Source organism: Brachycentrus maculatus, unplaced genomic scaffold (genome assembly GCF_059751285.1).
Source record: "Brachycentrus maculatus isolate JH-2025_06_01 unplaced genomic scaffold, ASM5975128v1 h1tg001539l, whole genome shotgun sequence".
NCBI lineage: Eukaryota > Metazoa > Arthropoda > Insecta > Trichoptera > Brachycentridae > Brachycentrus > Brachycentrus maculatus.
In genome coordinates this window covers 5,950-32,792 of record NW_028282172.1, presented here as the reverse complement: position 1 = coordinate 32,792, position 26,843 = coordinate 5,950, and the positions used below count along the sequence as shown (strand labels likewise).

The window sequence follows — 26,843 nt, the reverse complement described above, 5'->3', positions numbered from 1 at the left end:
ATCCAACTACATGAATGATGGAAGATTCGAGTATTGACTCACAGAGGAATGACTAATATTGAGTCTCAAAGGCAATATGAACAATACTACAACTTATAATATAAGATATTATAAACAAATTCAACTCTTTCAAGATTTCCATTGATACGAGTATATCCACATATGTAAATAAATTAACAGCTCGAAGCAACTATTGTAGAAACTGCTGAAATACAAATGCTTAGGTGGTCAGCTGGAAAGTCTCTTAGAGACAAAATAAAGAGTTCAAGCATTCGTGGAAGTCTGGCTGTAACAGGCATCAATAGTAAGGTAGAGGAAAGGCAATTGAGATGGTATGGGCGCATAGGGCGCAGAAAACCTGATCATATTGTGAATCAGGCGATAGCCATGGATCTTCCTCGAAAGACATCTAGAGGAAGACCAAAGAATTCATGGATGCTACAGAAAGATAACATGATTCGAAGGCATGGCCTAGGTGACGTTGTCCATGATAGAAGGACCTACAACCTGAGGGCGAGGAGAGCTGACCCCAACAGTTTACAAAGACGAAGTTGGGATGGATAGCAGCGAATCCTCGATGTCCATTTAAGCTGAAAGTCTGTGATTAAAAAATAGGTTTAAAATTAATCAAAAAACCTTTGTTTTTAATTTCAGCTCTATTATATATAAATATATATATATATATAGCGATATGAGTCAGGATCTATTCATGAGCCTCATCATATCCTAAGATATCACTGCAGCTGTGAGATAAGAAAAGTGATCCATACACAGGTGTCGTTATACTCGTATTTGCCTTCAGAAATAGGTAGCTCGCCTTCGAAAAATGTTATTTTCGTAAGTTGGCAATGCATGACGTCACAGAAAAGATGGAGTTATTTTAATGTTGGTGTCATTGCTAAATTATTTGCTGCTCTATTTGTTGGTGTCTACGGTCCACTCTCCCACACCCCCTCCTCCCTTCATATTTATAAAAACACTAATGGTAGTGTAGTGGTAAACAAACAATCCACACAACTACTATTACAGCTAAACCATAGGCAATAAACCATATGACGTCATAAAACGTTCGATGACGGATATTTGATGACGTATGCGGACGCACGTTTTTCGTTTTATTAAAATATGAACTGTTTAAACCTTAATATCTCCCTTAGTTCCCTACAGATTTTAATAAGAATGTTATCGATAGTCGTGTGATTTTTCATATTAATTTATTAGCCAATAATACAACATTGTGACAAAAATCTATTGGTTTTACACACGTCTTACAATTTTTACATTTTTTCAATATTTATGATTTTTTTCTAAGGCACCTCGATATTACAACCTGCCTTAGTCTCTTTACAACTGTTTGAATATTTTGTTTTTTCTTGTTTCAGGGTTCGTGATAGTGACGTCAATAATTCTTCTTCTCCTTGGACTTGTCATAGCAATATTTTTCTCGACGTGGGTCCGATTATTCATTGATCATGTAAGTATTATGGCTTTATTAGGATCATAGTAAATCATACATAACACAATTCGCTCACTCCTTCCAAGAACGTCATAAATCAAAAAACTTGATTTTTCAGGAGAACGTTTTTAAAGTTTAAAAAAATAACACAATGTATTAATAGTAAAAAATAAATATCAAGCCAGTTATTGAACTTTTTACTGTGCAATAGATCTTTTTAGGTAAAACCTGAAGGTTTTTTCTCCATTTGAAAAATATTTAGTATCTTTAAAAAAAATATATTAAACAATACCTTTTCTTCAAAATGCAAAAATAACACTTTCTGCCCTGTAGCGGGTAAATATTAAGTTAAAATATGCCGCTTTTGCTGGGATATAGTACATTTTCTGTGCATTCCGAAAACATGCACAACTGAAAATTGACGGTTTTTGATTTATGACGTTCTTGAAAGGAGTGAGCGAATTGTATCCAAACTTTATGTTACCATGACCCTATAAAAAAAAATCCGCGCCTACTAACCTGTTATAAAAAAATATACTTGTTCTTTTTCTAATCCTTATCCGCTCCAAATGGTGCATTGCACTACGTCGTATTGACGCAGTGTTCTTTTGATCGTTAATTCTACGAAGGAAAGGTGATCAGCCCTCCGCCTCAGGTACCAGTCCAGGGTTTTATCAAATAAATAATAGACTGTAAAATCAGTTATGTTTGATTCCCCTACCCTGGGAATTGAACCCGGAACCTCGGGAAGCTAAACACGCTAACCATTACACCACGATTCAGATTAATCTGATCGTGCCAAGTCTCCCGCTCACATTCGCCACATACACTTTCTTAGTCATTCTCTCGCTATCCATTCGCTCCACATATCCATACCACCTTAATGGACTCTACTTAATCTTCTCAATTACCCCCAGTTTAGCCTTACATTATTTTCTAATTACCTTCGTTTCAATTTTGTCATACATATAATGATTTTCCACACATTAGTTTGACGGAGCGCATTTCAACAGTGTTCACTATGCTTTCATCCTTCCTTTGCCAATTCCATGGATATATGTATGTATATATGTATGTGTATATATGTATATACACATTCATCGTTCACTTTGTGTAATAACACTTTTATACACACTAATTCGTGACTACCGGTTTCGGAATAATAATTCCAACATCAGGTTATTAAAATAAAATAAAAATTATAACGGTCTGACAATCGTACAAAAATAAAATTTTGAAAGAGAGGAAGAAGACAAACGAATCACAATGGGAATATTTTTAAAGGTAAACTTGAAGTTGAATTTAGCTGGTTATTTACTATTTCAATACACATATATGTATATATATATATGTATTGTTACTAATTTTCATAAATTTATATCACGAAAACAAGTTTTTTATAATATTTCTTCAAATTATATTAAATTAATATCTGTTTTTTTTTAATACGAAGTATTAATTGTAGCTTCGATGATCCAAAATAATTTTATTGTAAACGAATGACTCACGTTTTAAAATTAAACTGTAAAATATGAGTGACCCATTGTGATGTTTCGGTAGGAACTACGTATGCATAACCGGAAGTAAACAATTGCGACGTTGTATCGATCATCCGTTTCCATACCGGAAGGAAATGAATCCAAAATTAGGCATTTCGACTAAACAAGGTCTCACACGTATGCGATTATTCAAATCATACATTCTTCAGAACTAATTAATATAGTTTTATTATTATTCATTATAATTCTTAAATAAATAAATAAAATAATATCTTAACGAAGATGAAGAAGCATCTGGGAGTCTTGGTATTTACAGGGATTATGATCTGTTAAAGGCTGGTTGGGTGATCACTTTACACACGAGTAACGTTCACCATTCTACCCATGATTGAAAACCACTACTACTCAAATCTTCGAAACTTATAGATATACCATATTGATCAAACTCGTAACACAGTATGCGCGAGTTCACAGTAGTCATCTACGGTGGGATGAGGAAAGTTTTTATTAAGCGGAAACTGTATAACATTCACCAATTTTACGCATATTCGACAACCACACTACTCAAATGCGTAGAACTTCTATATTATACATATATATATATATATATATATATATATATATATATATATATATATATATATATATATATATATATATATATATATATATATATATATATATATATATATATATATATATATATATATATATATATATATATATATATATATATATATATATATATATATATATATATATATAAATACATATATATATGGTTCAATTTCGAAACATAGTGCTTGAATCACTAGAATTTCACTAGAGACATCTATTGGTAAAGAGGCTTCTCTTGAAAATCAAATCGAGCCAGTCTTTTTTCCTGCATTTTGTTGAAATGGACTTTGGAACTCATACATATAAAATAAATCCAATAAAGGATATTGACGTCTGGGTATTCAAAGGGCTTATGATCTGTTAAAAGTACCTAATAACCAGCCTATGACGGTCGTAAGCCCCGTAAATGCTTCCATATTCTTCTTTATCTAACGCGTTTCTTTACATTTTTCTGTTCAATTTCTTTGCAGGAACTGGTACTCCGAACGAGCTCACAGACCTTCAAACTGTGGGCGAAGCCTCCCGTCACTCCAGTCATTAGTGTCTACGTGTACAATGTCACCAATGCGGACGAATTCCTCAACAACGGCTCCAAGCCGATTCTGGATGAACTGGGACCATATATGTACAGGTAAGTCTTCTGACTAAACCTACTTTTCACTGACTAACCCTTACCAAAACTTCCACACACTCCACAGAAGTTTTGGTAAGGGAATGTAATTGAATATTTAAAAAAAACTAACTAACTAACCATCACGCCGCTTCCCCGCAGGGGTAGGCAGAGAGAATAGAGCGTCACACCACTCTGTCCTTGCAAACATTCTTCGCCTCTTCCACGTTCATGCATCTCCTCATACATACCCGCCGATTGTTACGACTCCTAACCTGACCACTTTCAAGTATTTGGCATACCTGATCGTGCCATGTTTTTCTCGGTCTTCCTCTGCTTCTTTTCCCGCTAACATTCGCCTCATAAATTTGTTTTACCGTTCTTTCCTCACTCATTCGTTCTACATGTCCAAACCATCTCAACACACCTTTCTTAATTTTATCGATAATGCTTATCTCAGCTTAATGTTTTAGAATTATGTTTTAATTTGAGTATTTTAATGTTTTAGAATTTGATAAACCCTGATGATGACAAGGTTTTTGTTGAAACCAGTAGGTTAAAAAGTGTACTCATCATAAATAAGTGGTTAAAACAAAGTTGTTTAATTTAATAAAGTTTATAAAATGTGCCACAAAGTTTCTGCGAAAAACATTCAATATATAAGCCTAAAATTTGTCGCAGACACCTATTCTCAAAGTTTAGTACACGGCTGTTCTGGGCCCTTGTAAGGTGCCATGTTTCACAGTAGTATACGAGAATAAATGCAATGCAGGCATTCTATGGCGGTATTTTATATAAATAATTTATAAACGTAGAAAATGGAGTCACTAGCGTAAAAGATACGGAGATGATTATTCTTTGCAACACGAAGGTTGAAGCTAGTAGGAAGTATTATAATTACATATATTATTAGTATTAACATAATAATCTCATATTATTCTGACTTGATTTGCTTTTTATAACGTGAATATAATGTTTATTATAACGTTATAATAACTTGGTCATCGCTATGTACCAGCGCATTAAGAAATCACGAGGAAAATCTCGTTTTCTTGCAATTACTTAGGAAATATTATATTTTTATGCTTTTTACATATCTCAATATAGATGGAGAGAAGTCGCTCACTTCTTTCAACAACGTCATATATATAAAAATCGTCGATTTTCAGTTGTACTGTTATGTTTTCGGAATGCCCAGAAAATGTACTACATCACAGCAAAAGCGGCATATTTTTAACTTAATATTTACCCGCTACAAGGCAGAAAGTGTTGTTTTTGCATTTTGAAGAAATGGTATTGTTTAATTATTTTTTTAAATATACCAAATAGTTTAGTTTTTCCCTCTACCTCCTTCCCTAAACTCCATTTTTCTTTTGCCTTCATTATTATCATCTACTACTACTACTACTACCATCACGCCGTTTCCCCGCAGGGGTAGGCAAGAGGATGGAACGCCACACTCTTCTGTCCTGACAAACACTCCTCGCCTCCTTCACATCCATACATCTAGTCATACATGCCCCCGATTACGCAGGCTTTTGACACCGCCAGATTTTAGGTTCTGATTGATCTGATCTGATCGATGGAATTATTTTCATCAATTTGTAATTTATGATTTATTTTTATTTTAAATGTTCAAGTACTATCTACCCTCTGATTGCAACCAGCTAATATATATATGGTATTAAACGTTTTGATCAATATCACTAGTCTGTTTTTGTTTGTTAGGAAGATATTGCATTTTAGAAATAAGCCCGCCAATGTACTTATTTATTTTCTGTACATAAAGTTAAAGTAAATAAATAAATTAATTATGCTATGGAGAATATTGATATAAAGGAAAATACACACACAATATATTTAATTGTTGATAATGAATCGATTACTGTAACCGGTTTTTCTAGTCTATAGAATTATCAGGCAAGTATTACGCATACCAGGCACAAAGGTATTGCTTACTACGGAGAACGAAGCAGTTTATTGTAGATTGCCGTTTCAATAATATTTACTTTTTAATATGGCAAACAGTTTGAGCAGTATAATGGGAAAATTATACCGCTTTTTCAATTCTTTAATACAATCAAACTTATCAGTATTTGCATGAGCAAAAATAATGCTGGGAAAAACCAAAAATAAAAATAAAAAAACTTGATTTTTCAGGAAAACGTTTTTACGGTTTAAAAATATAATACAATCTATTAAAAATAAATATCAAGGCACTTACTGAACTTTTTACTGAGCAACATATCGCTCACTCCTTTCAAGAACGTCAAATATCAAAAATCGTCAATTTTCAGTTGTGCATGTTTTTGGAATGCCCATAAAATGTACCTTGTCCCAGCAAAAGCGGCATATTTTGAACTTAATATTTACCCGCTACAAGGCAGAAAGTGTTGTTTTTGTATTTTGTAGAAAAGGCATTGTTTGATTATTTTTTTGAATATACTAAATATTTTTCAAATGGAGAAAAAACCTTCAGATTTTACCTAAAAAAATCTGTTGCACAGTAAAAAGTTCAATAAGTGGCTTTATATTTATTTTTTATATGCAAAAACATCACTTTCTGTCCTGTAGCGGGTAAATATTAATCGAATAGAATTGGTGAATGTTACACGTGTGTAAAGTGATCACTTAAACCAGCCGATGACGGTCGTCAGCCCCGTAAATGCCCAGACTTCCATATTTTTCTTCATCTTTGATGAGATGTCAAAAAATAATATGAAAATAACTCCTGTAATTGGAGATAATCCAGATTTTGTGAACAAGTATTTGGACACACTCAAAATGTTGTAAATGGTATATTATAGTTTCAGCAGTATTTTTCCAAGTTTCTCATGGGCAAAAACGAAAGTATTTAAGTTCAAATATCGCAGCTAAGAATTCTCGTTTAGTTAGCTGTATAAGAAGCGAGTAGGTACATGTGATATTCTTGGTGTATAATGGCCATAAATTGTGTAGAAAATTCCCACAGACACTGTTATTGCGCTGGTTCTGTATCCCATGACATATTGTGACGTAATAAGCAGAGATATTGTTTCGTTCTGAGAGATCGTGATAACAACTATACATATTAATAATAAAAATAAAACAGAAAAGTAAAAATTCAATTCATATCTTAACCGTTCATGTACTGATCATTAAAAAAATACAGTTAATCCGAAGGGGGGTAACATAATACCTCAGTTTATGTTTGTATGGAAATCGTAGTACGCAGCTCGCAGCGAGTACCAACTCGCCGCCAGCTGAGTCATAGGCGACATGTCCGTCCCAACGCGCCGCCAGGCAGCGACTGAATGGAACTATCCAATAAGGGAGAGGCCAGAAATTGAATCAAACGAAAGCTGAACAGTCTAGTTGTCACGCTGTCTTGTTTACTGTTTTGTCCAAAATAAATATTTTCAGACATTTAACGATTTAAATTATGAAAATGAAAAGGAAAAATTATACATAATAATATTTTTAAGATTCCAAAAAATATGGAATAAGTGCTCTTATTATATTAGAATTTATAAATCCATTCAAACCCTTATCCACACACCAATGGTGCATAGGGCACTGCATCATATAAACGCAGTGTTATCTTGATCGTCAACACACGAGGAAAGTTGAGCAGCCCTCCGCTTCAGGTATCAGTCCAGGGTGTATTAAATAAATATAACAGTGAAAAAATCACTTAAATTTATTTGACCTCCCCAGGAATCGAACCCGGGACCTCCAGAACGGTAGCCTAGCGTGCTGGCCATTACACTACGGAGGTGGATATACTAAAATTATTGAATTAAAATTTATACATGGGAGATTTCAACCCCCAACTGAGCCATTCCATGAATTGCCCTATGCACTTTGATAATGCTTATCTCAGACTTGCGTCCTTTCCTTATATCACTATTCGAACATCTATCGTACTTCGTTTTACCACACATTCGTTTAATAAAAATAACATCATATATCGCTCACTCCTTTCGACAACGTCATATATCAAAAAACTAGATTTTTTAGGAGATCGTTTTTAAAGTTTAAAAATATAATGAAATATATTAAAAATAAATCTCAAGCCATTTATTGAACTTTTTACTGTGCAACAGATCTTTTTAGGTGAAACCTGAATGTTTTTTCTCCATTTACAACAATAAAATAATACCTTTTCTTTAAAATCCAAAAACAACACTTTCTACCCTGTAGCAGGTAAATATTAAGTTAAAAATATGTCACTTTTACTGGGATATAGTACATTTTCTGGGCATTCCGAAAACATGCACAACTGAAAATTGACGATTTTTGACATGTGACGTTGTTGAAAGGAGTGAGCAATATTTGTATTATACGAGTATTTGCAGTCACAATCAGTCGCACATCAAGTGCAGTATATCTTGGCACACCAGTGGTCGACAAACTTTTAATATAACGTCTAATATGCACATTACAACTACTAAAAAAATACTTAAAAGTCAAATCTGTTTGAAATTCTAGTACTACTTACAAAATTTTGAGTATGTCCAAATTCACAGATCTTGATTATCTCCAACTATAGGAGTTATTTTTATAGATTCCATTTTTCTGAGTCTGGGCAAAGACTTCCATATATTCTTCTTCATCTTTGATGAGATGTCAAAAAATAATATGAAAAAGACCTCCTATAATTGTAAATAATCCAGATTTGTGAACAAGTATTTGGACACACTCAAAACGTTGTGAATAAATTAACTGGTTAAATTATAAGCTAAAATAATAAAAATGAAAAAGATATTTTCTGACGTTTCTCGTGTATGTTATTATAATCCAGGATTCGGATCTCACATACTAATAAAATAGTTTCTGCTCGATAAAAAGCTTCTTTTCATCTCACCAATAGATGTCTCTAGTGAAATTCTAGGGATTCAAGCACTATGTTTCAAAATTGAACCATATATGTACATAGAACTTCCAAGAATTTGAGTAGTGTGGTTGTCAATAACGTGTATAATTGGTAAATGTTACACGTGTGTAAAGTGGTGACAAACGAGACTTAAACCAACCTTTAATGGTCGTAAGTCCCGTAAATTCCCAAACTCTTATATTCTTCTTCATCTATGTTGAGATTTCAAGAAACAATAAGTTTACACTCAACAAAACTTGATTTCATACTGAATAAAGACTATATTCATTTTATTTTTTGACATCTCATCAAAGATGAAGAAGAATATGGAAGTCTGGGCTTTTACGGGGCTGACGACCGTCATAGGCTGGTTTCAGTGATCACTTTACACACGTGTAACATTCACCAATTCAACCCATTATTGATAACCACTTGAATTACTAGAACTTCACTATGACGGTCGTCAGCCCCGTAAATGCCCAGACGTCCATATTCTTCTTCATCTTTGATGAGATGTCAAACAATAATATGAAAATAACTCCTGTAATTGGAGATAATCCAGATTTTGTGAACAAGTATTTGGACACACTCAAAATGTTGAGATATACATAAATAAATGTACAATTCAATCCAACAAGAACCTTGTTTTATTTTGGATATATTACCCAACAATTGAATGCGTTGAGTCGATATTTGTACCGGAGTCGCACTTAGAAGGTCAAAAAACCTCGTACGGCTCCGGAGCCATACTCTTCCGACCCATGTTCTATGGAGAAATTGTGATTCTGAGGTCAATGCCATCAGCTGTCTGCACTGACGACTAAGCGACAAGCGATCCTTATTTGTGTGTGAACGCTTCAATATAACATTTTGAATGTGTCCAAATACTTGTTCACAAGTCTGGATTATCTTCAATTATAGGAGTTATTTTGCATTTTATTTTTTGACATCTCAATACAGATGAAGAAGAATATGGAAGTCTGAGCTTTTACGGGGCATTCGACCGTCAAAAGTGTTTATGTGATCGCTTTATACTCGTGTAACATTCACCAATTCTACCCATGATTGACAATCACGCTATTCAAATTCTATGTATCGCTCACTCCTTTCAACAAGGTCATAAAAAAACTTGATTTTTCAGGAGATCGTTTTATAATTTTAAAAATATGGAACAATGTATTAAAAATAAATATCAAGCCTTAAATATAAATAAATACTTATTGAACTTTTTACTGTGCAACAAATCTTTTTATGTAAAACCTGAATGTTTTTTCTCCACTGGAAAAATATTTAGTACATTAAAAAAAATAATAAACAATATCTTTTCTTCGAAATGCAAAAACAACACTTTCTGCCCTGTAGCGGGTAAATATTAAGTTAAAAATATGCCGCTTTTGCTGGGATATAGTGCATTTTCTCGGCATTCCGAAAACATGCACAACTGAAAATTGTCGATTTTTTATTTATGACGTTCTTGAGAGCAGTGAGCGATATGTATATGGTTCAATTGATATATGGTTGAAACAAAGTGCTTGAATAACTAGAATTACACTAGAGACATCTAATGGTGATATGTCAAAAAAAAATAATATCAGTACAGATCTACCAAGCCCACCTTATATCATTTTCAGATACCAACAGATCACATTTTTATTATTTTATTTTCAAAAATTGTTAGCACACTTGGGTCTCTTTTTATGCGATAGATACGTTCCACGGGGAGTCGCTTAAAAAATACTTGAACTACATACAAAACTAATATTAATTCAAAACTGATTTCAATTCTAGCATAATTTATATTTTAATATAAGTTATGTGGGTTTAAACAATATTATAGAATGTACCAAAAATCGCTCAAAAAAAGCTCATAAAAAAATCATAAAATTAAAAAAGAAGTGCTTTTTCCTTAATTAAATATCCACATATTGCTCACTCCTTTCAACGTCATATATAAAAATCATCGATTTTCAGTTGTGCATGTTTTCGGAATGCTCAGAAAATGTACTATATCCCAGCAAAAGCGGCATATTTTTAACTTAATATTTACCCGCTACAAGGCAGAAAGTGTAGTTTTTGCATTTTGAAGAAAATGTATTTTTTAATTATTTTTTTTAAACATACATAACATGAGAAATATAAAAATAACCCATAAAAGAGGCGTATTTTTAACTCAATATTTACCCGCTACAGGGCAGAAAGTGTAGTTTTTGCATTTTGAAGAAAAGGTATTTTTTAACTATTTTTTTTTAAATATACTAAATATTATTCAAATGAAGAAAAACTCTTCAGGTTTTACCTAAAAAGATCTGTTGCACTGTAAAATTTTTAATTAGTGAATACATTTCATTATATTCTCAAACTTTAAAAACTGAAAAATCTAGTATTTCGGTTTATGACGTTGTTGAAAGGAGTGAGCGAAATGGAAAATCGTTTTTGAGATAAATGTTCAATTCAAATTAAGTGTTTTTTCTATTTTTCCCTATACAGCATCTCTTGAATACGACGTAAGATTTGAGCATAACTTTGTGCCAGTGAATCACACTATAACGGTTGTAGCCTACTAGTCTAAATTTTATATTTTTATATGTGAATTCGCATATTAAAAGACTTGAAGTACATACTAAAATAAGGGATAGGTACCATTACATTTGAAAATCGCATAACTTCAAAATCGCATAAAAAATATTCGCATAAAAACAGACCCGAGTGTATATCGTTGTGCTGGTATTAAATTAGCTAGTACGCAATCGTAGTATGAGAACTATATACACAGAAAAACCTCAGCCACTCGGTTGAAAGTATACCTCATTGTGATATAACACATAGCGACCTACTAAATCCACAATGTATTGAAACGTTCGTCGATTTTTCGTCATTCCCCTCCCTACAGATATCCATCTCATCCTGGCGAGCAGGAACCCAATTATGTACAGACTTTTAGCTGTTTTCTATATATATTTTCTTAATATATATATTTATATATATTTATATATATATATATATATATATATATATATATATATATATATATATATATATATATATATATATATATATATATATATATATATATATATATATATATATATATATATATATATATATATATATATATATATATAAATATATATATATATATATATATATATATATATATTTATATATATTTATATATATATATATATATGTATATATATATTTATATATATATATGTATATATATATATATATACCCCAATGGTGCATAGCGCACTGCGTCTTGATCTTGATCGTTTACGCATGAAGGAAAGGTGATCAGCCCTCCGCTTCAGGTACCAGTCCAGGGCAATATTGAATAAATATTACAGTGAAAAATCACTAATATTTATTTGACCCCCCTGGGAATCGAACCCGGGACCTCCAGAACGGTAGCCAAGCGTGCTGACCATTACACTACGGAGACGGACAGATATATACATATATATATATATATATATATATATATATATATATATATATATATATATATATATATATATATATATATATATATATATATATATATATATATATATATATATATATATATATATATATATATATATATATATATATATATATATATATATATATATATATATATATATATATATATATAGATATATATAATTTTTACATCTCATAGTTACACACTGGCATCATTCATAACACGAATCCATCGCTATAACAATATGAAAATATGTAATTACTCACACAGTAAATATGAATATTTTAAAATATCACTAGTACATTTCGACAGGTATTATTTTGGCCTTGAATTCGGATTCGGCTACACAAATTTGACGCAAAAAGGTCGCGTGAGTGATTTTTCCACTCACGAAAACACAAGTGGACGGTAAACATATTAAATAAACATGTGTATTAATGTATGGATGTTTAAATGCAGTGTTTCGCAAAGTGTGTGCCGCGGCACACTGGTGTGCCGTGGTGATTAGTTGGTGTGCCGCAGAAAAAGTCACTTATAAACGAGAAAATTATGGAGTTAAAACTGAGACATTAAAACTGAAATTTTCCGAAACACGGCTAGCATATTTTTGACTGCATATAAAAAATGAATATCCAATGATAATAATATAAGAGTTTCTGCTTAATAAAAAGCTTCTTTACATCTCACCAATAGATGTCTCTAGTGAAGTTCTAGTGATTCATGAACAAGGTTTCTAAATTGGTTCATATATATAGAACTTCCAAGAATTTGAGTAGTGTGGTTGTCAATAATGGGTAGAATTGGTGAATGTTACACGTGTGTAAAGTGATCACTTAAACCAGCCTATGACGGTTGTAAGCCCCGTAAATGCCCAGACTTCCATATTCTTCTTCATCTTTGATGAGATGTCCAAAAATAATATGAATATCCAATGCATTCAAAGCGTGCTTTTGCATTTTTTTTTATCTACATAAATAGATATTTTTACAGCATTTTGAGTGTGTCCAAATAGTTGTTCACAAAATCTATATTATCTCCAATTACAGGAGTTATTTTCATACTATTTTTTGACATCTCATCGAAGTTGAAGAAGAATATGGAAGTCTGGGCATTTACGGGGCTGACGACCGTCATAGGCTGGTTTCAGTGATCACTTTACACACGTGTAACATTCATTAATTCTACTCATTATTGACAACCACACTAATCAAATTCTTGGAAGTTGTATATATATATGATCCAATTTTCAAACAGTATTCTTGAATCACTAGAACTTCACTAGAGACATATATTGGTGAGATGAAAAGAAGCTTTTTACTCAGATATTTTTGATATATTTATATTTAAAGGACAATTATAAGCATATTAAAAATAAAACAAAATTCAGACACCCACCTAGCCACCTTGTGTGTCTCGTTGGTAGAGTTCTTTTTACATACATTTTTTTATTGTTTTTATCCATTTTAACCTAATATACACACAAAAAAGAGAGATTAAATTAAGAATATAAACTATGTTACAATTTTCACAGAATTAACTCTTGATAATTTACCCATTCCTTTATTTTGCCTTTGTTCCATATTTTATTTTGACCTCTAACCTCCGTCGGCAACAAATTAAAAAATATTTTAACGATATATTGAAGTGTTGGACTCCCATATTTACTGTTGATTTTTGGGACTATCTAACCTTCGTTGTTTGTAAATCGTGTATTCTTTTTCTGATTCTTTTACCATTTACCACGACTTACTTGTGCGAATTGGAATTTTCGACTCTAACTGCTATTACAATAAAAAAATAATAAACGCCTGTGGACGATCAACGAATAAATGAGATAAGCCTTATCAACAATTACTCCAAAATTGTATCGCCTATGCTCTGATTCAGCAGGCTTAGATTTTGTGTAATTCGCATTTAATTAATTTTAATATATAATCAATATTAAATAAACGTTGTTTTCATCTTTGGTGTACCTCTAAAATTTCTTAATTTGGCAGGTGTACCTTGCACAGAAAACGTTTGAGGAACACTGTTTTAATGTGTGGACGAGTGGTGGTGATATTGGAATTTTGTTGGGACAAGGTTGAATACCTTTTGATGGAAGGTCGGCAGAAGACTCGTGGTTGACTTTGAAATGTATTATTTTGTATGGATAGTGGTTCTAGAGTACTGTGCTCAAAATGGATAATATATTGATTGTATCCAAGTATTTGCTATTCATCTTCTTCCTAGCTCCATCTGAACTTATCGTCATTGTTGACTGTTGTGGTCAGCTCTCCTCGTCCTCAGGCTGTAGGTCCTTCTGTCATGGACAACATCACCTAGGCCATGCCTTCGTATCATGTTATCTTTCTGCAGCATCCTTGAATTCTTTGGTCTTCCTCTAGATGCCTTTCGAGGAAGATCCATGGCGATTGCCTGGTTCACAATATGATCAGGTTCTCTGCGTCCTATGTGCCTATACCATCTCAATTGCCTTTGTTCTTGTAGCCTGTAACTTGTAACTATTGATGCCTGTTACAGCCAGGCTACCACGAATGCGTGAGCTCTTTATTTTTTCTTTAAGGGACACATCTGTACAATTTTAAATATAAGTTAACTACTACTACAACTACTATTACTACTACCATCACGCCGTTTTTCTGCAGGGCTAGGTAGAAAGGATGGAACGCCACATTCTTCTGTCCTGACATACACTCCTCGCCTCCTTCACATCCATACATCTAGTCCATGCCCTCCGATTACGCAGACTTTTGACACCGCCTGATTTTAGGTTCTGATGGATCTGATCGTGCCAAGTCTTTTTCGGTCATCTTCGTTCTGTTTTCCCTCTCACATTCGCCACATAAGTTAAGGCATATAAATTTAACCCACTGATTGCTTTAATGATATATTTTTTGCATTTTTCAGAGAAACGTGGGAGAAAGTTAATCTCACCTGGCATGACAACGGAACCCTTTCCTACCATCAAAAGAAGACGTACATCTTCGACACTTCGTCTGCTGGCTCTGAAGATGACGTTGTAGTGGTCCCTAATATTCCTATGCTCGTGAGTATACCTCCGTTCCTTATATGTTGCTCCTTCACTAATATTTCTCCATATTATTTTTTGACATCTCATCAAAGATGAAGAAGAATATGGAAGTCTGGGCATTGACAGGGCTTACGACCGTCATAGGCTGGTTTAAGTGATCACTTTACACACGTGTAACATTCACCAATTCTACCCATTATTGACAACCACACTACTCAAATTCTTGGAAGTTCTATATATATATGAACCAATTTAAAAACCTTGTTCTAGAATCACTAGAACTTCACTAGAGACATCTATTGGTGAGATGTAAAGAAGCTTTTTACTAAGCAGAAACTCTTATATTAGTATGTGAGGTCCGACTCCTGGATTATAATCACACACATGAGAAACGCCAGAAAATACCATTTTCAAATTACCATTGAAAATGTTGTAAATTACCAGCCATCGTTAGAATCCTAACTGTTCATCAAACTTCCTCCCTTAGTTTTTCCCCCTACCTCCTTCTTTAAACTCCCTTTTTCTTTTGCCTTTCTTATTATCATCAATTTGTAATTTATGTTTTTTTTTTCATGTGCAAAATAGAAATAAGTACATTGGCGGGCTTATTGCTAAAAAGATATATCTTTCACCCAACCAAAAACAGACTAGTGATATTGATCAAAACGTTTGATACCATATATAGCTGTTTGCAATCAGAGGGTAGATAGTACTTGAACATTCAGAAAACATAAAATACAAATTGACATTTAAAAAAACTTATATTACAAAAGATGATAATAAGGAGAGCAAAGGAAGAAGGGAGTTTAGGGAAGGAGGTAGAGGGAGGAGGTTTGATGGACAGTTAGGATTCTAATGATAGATAGTAATGTCTCAGACGTTTCTTAAAAGTTATTAGAGAAGGTGCATTTGTTTACGCGGAGAGGTAATTCATGCCATAGTCTGGCCGCTTGGAGAGAGAAGGAATTACTGAAGAATGGTGTGAATAATAATTTAGCAAGGTTATTAGATTGATATCTACTTTAATTTACATATATCCCTCACTCCTTTCAAGAACGTCATAAATCAAAAAACTGATTTTTTTAGAAGAACGTTTTTAAAGTTAAAAAATATAATACAATGTTTTAAAAATAAATATCAAGCCACTTGAACTTTTTACTGTGCAACAGATCTTTTTAGGTAAAACCTGAAGGTTTTTTGCCAATTTAAAAAATATTTAACCAAGTGCATATTTTTACAAAAACTTGATTATTGACTGTTTGTTATCTTACTAGCTTAATATTGCCCTGAAAAACATCCCAAAGGGTTTTTTACTTGTTAGTATAATATATTGACTTGGTGAAAATGACTAACTGCATTGATGTTTATTTTCTTGCCAAGCAAAAGCGACTTAAATGGCCCTCCTGAATATTTTACTTTTAATTAGTTGGTCACTTCCTCCTGTACGACTGTATTTAAAAAAAATAATTAAACTATACCTTTTCTTCAAAAAGCGAAAACAACACTTTCTGCCCTGTAGCGGGTAAATATCAAGTTAAAAATATGCCTCTTTTGCTGGGATATTGTACATTTTCTGGGCATTCTGAAAACATGCACAACTGAAAATGGACAAATTTTGATTTATGACGTTCTCGAAAGGAGTAAGCGATATATGATAATATCGTAGTCATACAGGAGAAAGATCCTCGCTAAACGCTGCCATCAAGTTGGCCCAGGACCGGGAAGAATGGAGAGGACTTGTGCACCAAGTGCCTGACATTCCAGAAGACCACGACGCTCAGCATTGAGCAAGAAGATGAAGAAGAGACAGGAGAAAGTGACCAACTACCAAAACGTTAAATGTTCAGGAGGGCTATTTAAGTCACTATTGCTTTGCAAGAAAATAAACATTAATGCAGTTAGTCATTTTTACCAAGTCAATATATTATACTTTCAAGTTTAAAATCCTTTGGGATTTTTCAGGGCAATATTAAGCTAGTAAGATATCAAATAGGTAATGATCACGTTTTTGTAAAACAATGCACTTAGTCCCTTTCTCCTGTTTGACTACGATATGTTAAGCGTTTCGTCTTATTATGATATTATCAAACACTGACTCAGTTTCTTAAAAATATGCCTTGTGACTTGTCTTTGCAGAGCGCTACATCGCAGTCCAAGCACGCAGCTCGCTTCCTGAGACTAGCCATGGCTTCCATCATGGACATCCTGAAGATCAAGCCCTTCGTGGAAGTGTCCGTGGGCCAGCTGCTGTGGGGGTACGAGGATCCACTGCTGAAACTGGCCAAAGACGTGGTGCCCAAGGAACAAAAGTTGCCTTACGAGGAGTTCGGCCTGCTCTATGGGGTTAGTACACTGTTCTCTCTAGCTGACTAACTGAACTAACTAAATCTTCTTTTTATTTTTCTTCTTGGTGTAGGTCTGGTGGCCTATTTTTAGGAAGGATTATCCTCCTGAGATGTCGATTCCCAGCTATCGATCCATCTCTTTGGGGGTCGCTTGGGAGTCGTCTACCATGTACGGGTTGGCCGTACAACACTGGATGTACAGACTGGATGGTTCCATTTTCCTTACATGCGCATACCATTGTCTCCTTCGTTGCCTTCCCCACCTAACGACATCTTCCATCTCGCGTATTTCCCTGATCCTGGCGTTTTTTATTCTATCTCGAAGACTTTTGCCTGATATGCTTCTTAGAGTCTTCATTTCTGACACTCTAAGTGCGTTTTTTGTGCCAACGGTGTACGCTTTACTTTCGATCCCATACGTCATGATGGGTCTGACACAAGTTTTTATTTTATTATGAATATTTCACAGCCCTATTAAGTTCCCGACTCCATCAGCATCACCCTTATCTTAACTGCTGTTCCAATTCCCTTGCAGAAAAATGGCACGGCCAATAATGAGATCTTATCCTAGTTTTGTGACGATTCCTTTGTAGAAATATGGTACATCCAATGATCAGATCTTGTCTTAGTTCTGTGACGATTCCTTTGCCAATGATCTTGTCTTAAGTTTTGTTCCAATTCCTTTGCAGAAAAATAGCAAATCCAATGACCAGATCTTGTCTTAGTTCTGTAACGATTCCTTTGCAGAAAAATGACACGTCTAATAATCTGGTCTTAAGTTCTGTTTCAATTCCCTTGCAGAAAAATAGCACATCCAATGATCAGATATTGTCTTAGTTTTGTAACGATTCCTTTGCACAAAAATGGCACGTCTAATGATCTTGTCTTAAGTTTTGTTCCAATTACCTTGCAGAAAAATAGCTCATCCAATGATCAAATATTTTCTAAATTCTGTAACAATTCCTTTGCAGAAAAATGGCACATCTAATGATCTTGTATTAAGTTCTGTTTCAATTCCCTTGCAGAAAAATGGCACGTCTAATGACCAGATCAGCGTGTTCACTGGGGCCAGCGACATCACCAAGTTCGGGCTCGTGGACACCTTCAACGGGCATAAGAAGCTGATCCACTACACGGGAGACGCCTGCTCCAGGATTGACGGCTCAGACGGTTCCATCTTCCCGCCGCACATCACCAAGAACACCACAATCAGAATATTCGACAAGGACCTCTGCAGACTGCTGCCACTCAGGCTAGTTTTATTAAGTTTTGAATATTGAAAGCATTAACTTTGTGGTCATATTGATAAATAAAACTTTGAGAAAAATTTAAACATTTTGAGAAATAAAAATACTTTATGTTTTGATCCACTCACATTTTTATTAACAAACTAATTTCGGGAACAACCTGTTGCCCTCTTCAGGGTTTTCAACTAGGTCAGAAATTAAACCCTGAAGAGGCAACAGGTTGTTGCTGAAACTAGTTGGTTGATAAAAATGTGAGGGGATCAAAACACAAAATCTTTTTTTTTCTTAAACGTAAAATTTTCAGGAGGGCCATTTAAGTCACTTTTGCTTGGCAAGAAAATAAACATCAATGCAGTTAGTCATTTTTAACAAGTCAATTTACTATACTTCCGACTTTAAAATCCTTCGGATTTTTTTTCAGGGCAATATTAAGCTAGTAAGATATCAAACAGTCAATGATCACGTTTTTGTAAAAAATGCACTTGGTCACATTCTTCCGTATGAGTACTAAATATAAGTGATTTTTTCACTCTAATATTTATTCAATATCACCCTGGACTGATATCTGAAGCGGAGGGATGATCACCTTTCCTTGATGTGCTCAAAATAACACTGCGTTTATATGATGCAGTACCCTATGCATCATTAGGTGCGGATAAGGGTTAGAAGAAGAAGACTGCGCTAAGTTTTGTGACCAAAATAACTTTCCAAAGAAGAAGAGGATAAGAAAAAAATTATGGGAAAACCATAAAGAGCGCCGATCTAACTCATATCCTTCATTTACAACATTTTGAGATATCAAATAGTCAATGATCACGTCACTTTCTCCTGTATGACTACGATATTAGTATACCTCTTTGCAATCAGAGGGTAGATAGTACTTGAACATTTAAGAAAACATAAATTACAAATTGATGATATAATAAAACCAAAATGATGTTACAGGTTCGAGAAGGAAGTCATGGTGGACGGAGACATCCTGGGCTATCGGTTCACACCGCCTGACAATGTGTTCGCAGACCCTGCCACGAACCCAGACAACCAGTGTTTCTGTCCGCACGGGCCTCCTTGCGCTCCTAGCGGACTCAACAACGTATCCCTCTGTCAATATGGTAAGCTCGTGGCGCAAAGGGTACCTAGAATAAGATACAGAAGCGTGGATAGGCCCCAGACAAGATTATTTAGTTAATTTCAGTAAAAATTAATTCAAAGGAGCATATTTTATGGGGGAGGGCGTACACAAATTGAATGGTTTTTAACAAAATAAATTTGCATCTACCATGGGGAGACTTTGCGGAACAATAGTGGAACTGGGCAGGTCATGTTGCCACATGACCTGCCTATTGACCTGACCAACTATCCTCAGACATACGTTTGACCTGCCGTTCAAACGTATGTCTGAGGATAGTTGGACGAAGCAGGTGCTTGACTGGAGGCCTAGAAGCGTGGAAGCGTGATAGGCCTTAGACAGTATGGTTCGATGATATTAGGAAAGTGGCGGGCCTGCACTGGAAGAGAGTCACCTCTAATAGACAACTGTGGAAGTCTTAAAAAGAGGGGTCAAGTGGTATCATACATTCTTCTTCTACTTTTTCTAGGACTAAGTCCTGTAATTCTCCAGTCCGCTCCTGGGATGTGGAAGACCAGCTATCCTTCCATCGTTTAGGTGGTCTTCCTGGGGGTCTGATCCCGCTTATGCTGCAGTCCGCAACATAAGCAGGATCATACGTTATACATGATAAAAAATAGTGAAGAACATTGCTACCATAAACCAAGCTAGGATAAAAAATGCCGAACCCTCTTCTAGTGGAACGGAAGGTCTGATGACGACAGCTAAGTAAGCCCTGTAAATGCCCAGACTTCCATATTGGTTTGGTGAATTGTATTATTAAGTTACTAGGAGCTATTCTAGAATGACGTTGCCAGACTATGTGGGTATATACACGATTGCGGTATGTTGTTGATTGTTGTCACCACTGACTATTGTTGGTGACAACCTACATACCCATATTCCTTACTGTTGTCCCCTGCTATCAGTATGTAGAATCACTTACCCATGGCAGTCTTTAAAGCTGATTATAAATGGTTTAAAAAAGTATGAGCCGTCTATCAGACAATTTCTTTGTTTTTTTACTATGTAGTTGTTCTAAAATGCAAATAGGCGCAAGTTAACAACAGTAGTTTTAAGATAAATGTGTTTATAGGTAACTTAAAATGATGGTTTTTGCCAAAACATGTATCAAATCAATACAATTTTGCGGCTATTTGGATAATGAATATCTCGGTAAAGGAAAGAGATAGAGCAAAATCTGTGATTGTATATGATAGAGGCCAGTTGTGAAAATGCTATGAGTTGTGTTACGCCAAACAGCCACTACTTGAGTTACGGCTAGTTGCCTTTACACATTAGTGTTGAAAAAAAAGGGATTTTTAAAAATGTAACTTTGTTAGTGATTTTAAAACAAAGTATCATTTTAATTATAAAATGGAAAATCACAAAGTTAGTGGTTAAAATAAAAATTATGTGGGATTTTTCTTTCAGACTCGCCTGTGATGATCAGCTTCCCACATTTCTATCTAGCTGATGACAGTTTGAGGACAGCTGTCGAGGGAATCTCACCTCCCGATCCAGAGAAACATAAGTTCTACATTGACGTGCAACCTGTGAGTGGACTTACTCCCATCTTGACCAATCAAATTACACTTTTCAAACCATTTTTATCTAACAAATCCTTCATAAGCTTTTCAGAGTTTAGAATAACCATACAGGGGACACAAACTTAGCCTTACAAGAACACTCAGCTCCCTCTTATAGAGACACAATTTATAATAATCGTATGCATATTAATTAGTAAATTATATTTATTTATGTAAACTTTATGTACGGAAAATAAAAAAAAATTACATTGGCGGGTTTATTGCTAAAACGCAATATCTCCCAACCAACCAAAAACAGACTAGTGATATTGATCAAAACGTTTGATACCATATACAGTGAAACCTCTATCATTTTTAAAGGGACCTATTAAAATAAACTATGATTGCGGGAAAACAATGAATGCGGGATTAAGAGGTCAATACGCAAATATATGAGACCGAGTAAAGATACCGTCCTCCCAATCTGCATAACCATTCGTAGGCTAAAATTCTAAGAAGAATACATGTTTCAGATGCAAATGTACTTATTAAAAAAAATACAAACCTGAATAGAAATTTGAAAAATACTTTTGTTTTTTGTCCAAGCGGCAACACACTGTAGTGGATAAAAATTAAGTTAAAAATATGCCGCTTTTGCTGGGATATAGTACATTTTCTGGGCATTCCAAAAATATGCACAACTGAAAATTGTCGATTTTTTATTTATGGCGTTCTTGAAAGGAGTAAGCGATATGGCCTTCGGGTGGTATTGTCAAATGAATTATTATAAGTTGTTTTTATTATGATTACATTTCAGGAAATGGGAACTGCTCTGTCGGCGAGAGCGCGTGTGCAGATCAACTTGGCGGTGTCGCAGGTCATCGACATCAAGCAGGTCGCCAACTTCCCCGACATCATTTTCCCCATTATTTGGTTCCAGGAGGTGAGTTTTACCTAACCTTCGATAACTACACTGAAGAATACAAAAATTCTGAGCCCGTACCTATTATAATTTATATTGATAAACTTATTTATTTTTTTACAAAAATGTTAATAATATTAGTATCCATTTGTCCGCCTCCGTGGTGTAATGGTTAGCATGTTTAGCTACTGTGCTGGAGGTCCCGGGCTCGATTCCCAGGGTGTTGATAGTAAATATTTGTGATTTTACCCACTAATATTTATTTAATTTTACCCTGGACTGGTGCCTGAAGCGCAAGAGTGATCACCTTGCCTTCATGTAAGTAATGATCAAGATAACACTGCGTAATGGTCAGCATGTTTAGCTATCGTGCTGGAGGTCCCGGGTTCGATTCCCAGGGGGGGAGGTGAAAATAAATATTAGTGATTTAACACTGTAATATTGTTAAATCACTAAAATTTATTTTAGTAAGTAATTGCCTTCATGTAAGTAATGATCAAGATAACACTGCGTCAACTTGATGCTGTGCCTTATGCACCATTAGGTGCGGATAAGGGTTATAAATAAATAAATATATATATATATATATATATATATATATATATATATATATATATATATATATATATATATATATATATATATATATATATATATAAATATATATTTATATATATATATATATATATATATATATATATATATATATATATATATATATATATATATATAAGTAATGATCAAGATAACACTGCATCAACTTGATGCTGTGCCCTATGCACCATTAGGTGCGGATAAGGGTTATAAATAGAAAATAAACATATATTCGTACATATATTTATACATATAAATATATATATATATATATATATATATATATATATATATATATATATATATATATATATATATATATATATATATATCTTGTTTGCTTTGAATAATAAAATAAATTTAGTCTTACGCGGCCCGGTAGGGAATCACATTTCCAAAATGTGGTCCGGCTACTGAAAATGTTGGCCACCATGGGTGGATTTAGAGCTTCTGTGGTGAATTTTCACAAGTACCCCATGATCAGTTCCTTGGCGTGTTTCATCCCTAAGCTATTGGACCAGACCAGTACCTTACAGAATGACAACACTTTATGATTTAGCACTTTTGATTAGTTGGTATTATCGTTAGTCTTGATGGCTAAGCTATTCTTCTCGTTACAGGGTATCGACGGACTGCCGGAAGAAGTGACCAGCTTGATGCGACTCGCTACCAAGGTGCCGCCCATCGCCAAATTAGTTCTGAGCTACAGCTTGATCGGGTTCGGACTCCTGCTGCTGCTAATCTCAGTCACCTGCCTGATCAGGTAAACCAGATCCCGTCGTTAGTGTCGCGGACTCTTAAGTCAGAGTTCCTCGGTTCGAACCCACTCTACCACAATTTGATACCTATTTCTAATAATAAGCCGCCTAGGCTTACAGAAATAGTATGAAATTGGAATATTTGTGTAAATGATAAAAAAAAAACACAAATATTTCTCTTTTTTATTTAAAAAAATTTTTAATGACTACCAATTATCCAAAACCAGCCTATGACGGTCGTCAGCCCCGTAAATTCCCAGACTTCCATATTCTTCTTCATCTTTGATGAGATGTCAAAAAATAATATGAAAATAAATCTCATAATTGGAGATAATCCAGATTTTGTGAACAAGTATTTGGACACGCTCAAAATGTTGTAAATATATAAACTGGTCAAATTATGAGCTAAAATAATAAAAATGAAAATGGTATTTTCTGGCGTTTCTCATGTATGTGATTATAATCCAGGATTCGGACCTCACATACTAATATAAGAGTTTCTACTCAATGAAAGCTTCTTTTCATCTCACCAATAGATATAAAATCCGATTGGAATATTTTTTAATTTGTGTTTTAATATTTTTTATATTTTTTATATTTATTTATTTATTTAAGTAATATTTTTTACCATAATATTTATTCAATTTTACCCTGGACTGGTACCTGAAGCGGAGGGCTGATCACCTTTCCTTCATGTGTATACGATCAAGACAACACTGCGTGTATATGAAGCAGTGCCCTATGCACCATTGAGGTGCGGGTAAGGGTTTTATTATCAATTAATTGAATAATTAAAATGCAACTTTGTTTTAAAATCACTATAAATATTTAATTATAACTTAATTATAATGTCTACCGGTTTCGAAGCTAACCGCTTCTTTATCAAGACTGACTTGACTTTATAAAGAGTATTAATCAGTCTTGATAAAGAAACGGTTAGCTTCGAAACCGGTAGATATTTTAATTAAGTTATAATTAAATATTTATGGTGATTTTAAAAGAAAGTTACATTTTTATTATTAAATGGAAAATCACAAAGTTAGTGCTTCAAATATAAATTATATGAATTCGTCCGCCTCCGTAGTGTAATGGTCAGCACGCTCGGCTACCTTTCTGGAGGTCCCGGGTTCGATTCCCAAGGGAGGTAAAATAAATATAAGTGATTTTTTCACTGTAATATTAATTCAATATTACCATGGACTGGTACCTGAAGCGGAGGGCTGATCACCTTTCCTTCATGCGTAAAACGATCAAGATAACACTGCGTTTATATGACACAGTGCCCTATGCACCATTGGGGTGCGGATAACGGTCTAATTTTTTTTAAATTAATTATTAATATTTATTGTGTTGTATTGACGAGTCTCTCGTGCTTTGCAGATCATCTCACCGACAGAGTACGCTGCATCTCGAGGGGTCCAACTACCTCGCCAACGCCAAGAGCCAAGACGCCAACGGGAAGGCCGCCAATGGCAAGAAGGGAGAAGTTAACAATGGGTACGAGATGGGCTCCACACCCAACCATCGCTAGTGAACTGAAAAGAGACATTCACGATCAGCGGAACCTCGGTATACGTCCTGAAACCGTTCCAAATCATGAAATTCAAATGAAGACTTATACCAAATAGGATCTATACCTAAACTGACCATTAATTTCTGTCCTCAAAAGGGGACATCTACCAATTTTTACGTAATAGTATATACATATCACTCACTCCTTTCAAGAACGTCATAAATCAACAAAAAAATTCAGGATGTTTCAGAAATGTTTTTAAAGTTTAAAAATATAATACAATGTATTAAAAATAAATATCAACTTTTTACTGTGCAACAGATCTTTTTAGTTAAAAACTGGATGTTTTTTTCTCTATTTAAAAAATATTTAGTACATTAAAAAAAATCATTGAACAATACCTTTTTATCAAAATGTAAAAACAACACTTTCTGCCCTGTAGCGGGTAAATATTAAGTTAAAAATATGCCGCTTTTGCTGGGATATAGTACATTTTCTGGACATTCTGAAAACAGGCACAACTGAAAATTGACGATTTTTGAATTATGCCGTTCTTGAAAGGAGTGAGTGATATGTGTCGCCTTCTTTCGAAATCCGCCAGATCCATGTTAGTCAATTTTACAAAAATTGCAAAATTCTCCGGGCAATATTTATGTTTCAAAGATTCGTCTATCTTAAGATGAAATATTATGAAATAGATAATTTTCCCATTTTCTTAGAATTTTATTCAGTATTTAAAAAACAAAACACGAGACACAAATCGATAATGACGTCATCTTAATTTTCGACCTATCCCCTGGGAATCGAATCCGGAACCTCCAGAACGGTAGCCGAGCGTGCTGCCTATAACACTACAGAGGCGCTAATAATCCAACCTTTCATTCATTGATTCGGCAGTCACTTTGTGGTAACATCTATCCGTGTAATTAAAATTTTACTTGGCTAATAAAACCTCGAAATAACGGACTAATTTGGGAGCGATGAGTGTTGTATGTAGATAGTAATAAGCGATACAAAACATAAACAAAATTGTATTTATTATTTTGGGACAGTCGTCGCGAAGTGACGTCAACGTTTGATATCGGTAATCCTGCTCTGAAAAAGGAATCATGCTTTGTTTGCGCTTTTCATGTTTGCCGTTTTTTAAATCAAATAATTTAATTGACTTTTTCATGGTGAATTCAATTAATTTCTTGAAAGTTTTCCGCAGATACTTTGTGGCACATTTTATAATATCTTTATAAAATTAATTGTTTTCACCACTTTTTTTATTAATACAATTCAACCTA

General features: G+C 34.1%; 1 protein-coding gene across 1 annotated transcript; it reads left to right on the top strand.

The window, feature by feature from the left end:
• Positions 1-1,181: 1,181 nt before the first annotated feature.
• Positions 1,182-26,416, top strand: LOC148298838 (scavenger receptor class B member 1-like). The gene is made up of 10 exons (XM_088276615.1): positions 1,182-1,474; positions 4,044-4,204; positions 15,415-15,553; positions 17,675-17,881; positions 18,909-19,135; positions 20,076-20,242; positions 21,673-21,794; positions 22,585-22,710; positions 23,904-24,046; positions 25,422-26,416. Exons 2-10 carry the CDS (start codon positions 4,197-4,199, stop codon positions 25,570-25,572), a joined length of 1,290 nt encoding a protein of 429 aa, XP_088132741.1. The 5' UTR covers positions 1,182-1,474; positions 4,044-4,196; the 3' UTR covers positions 25,573-26,416.
• Positions 26,417-26,843: the final 427 nt, after the last annotated feature.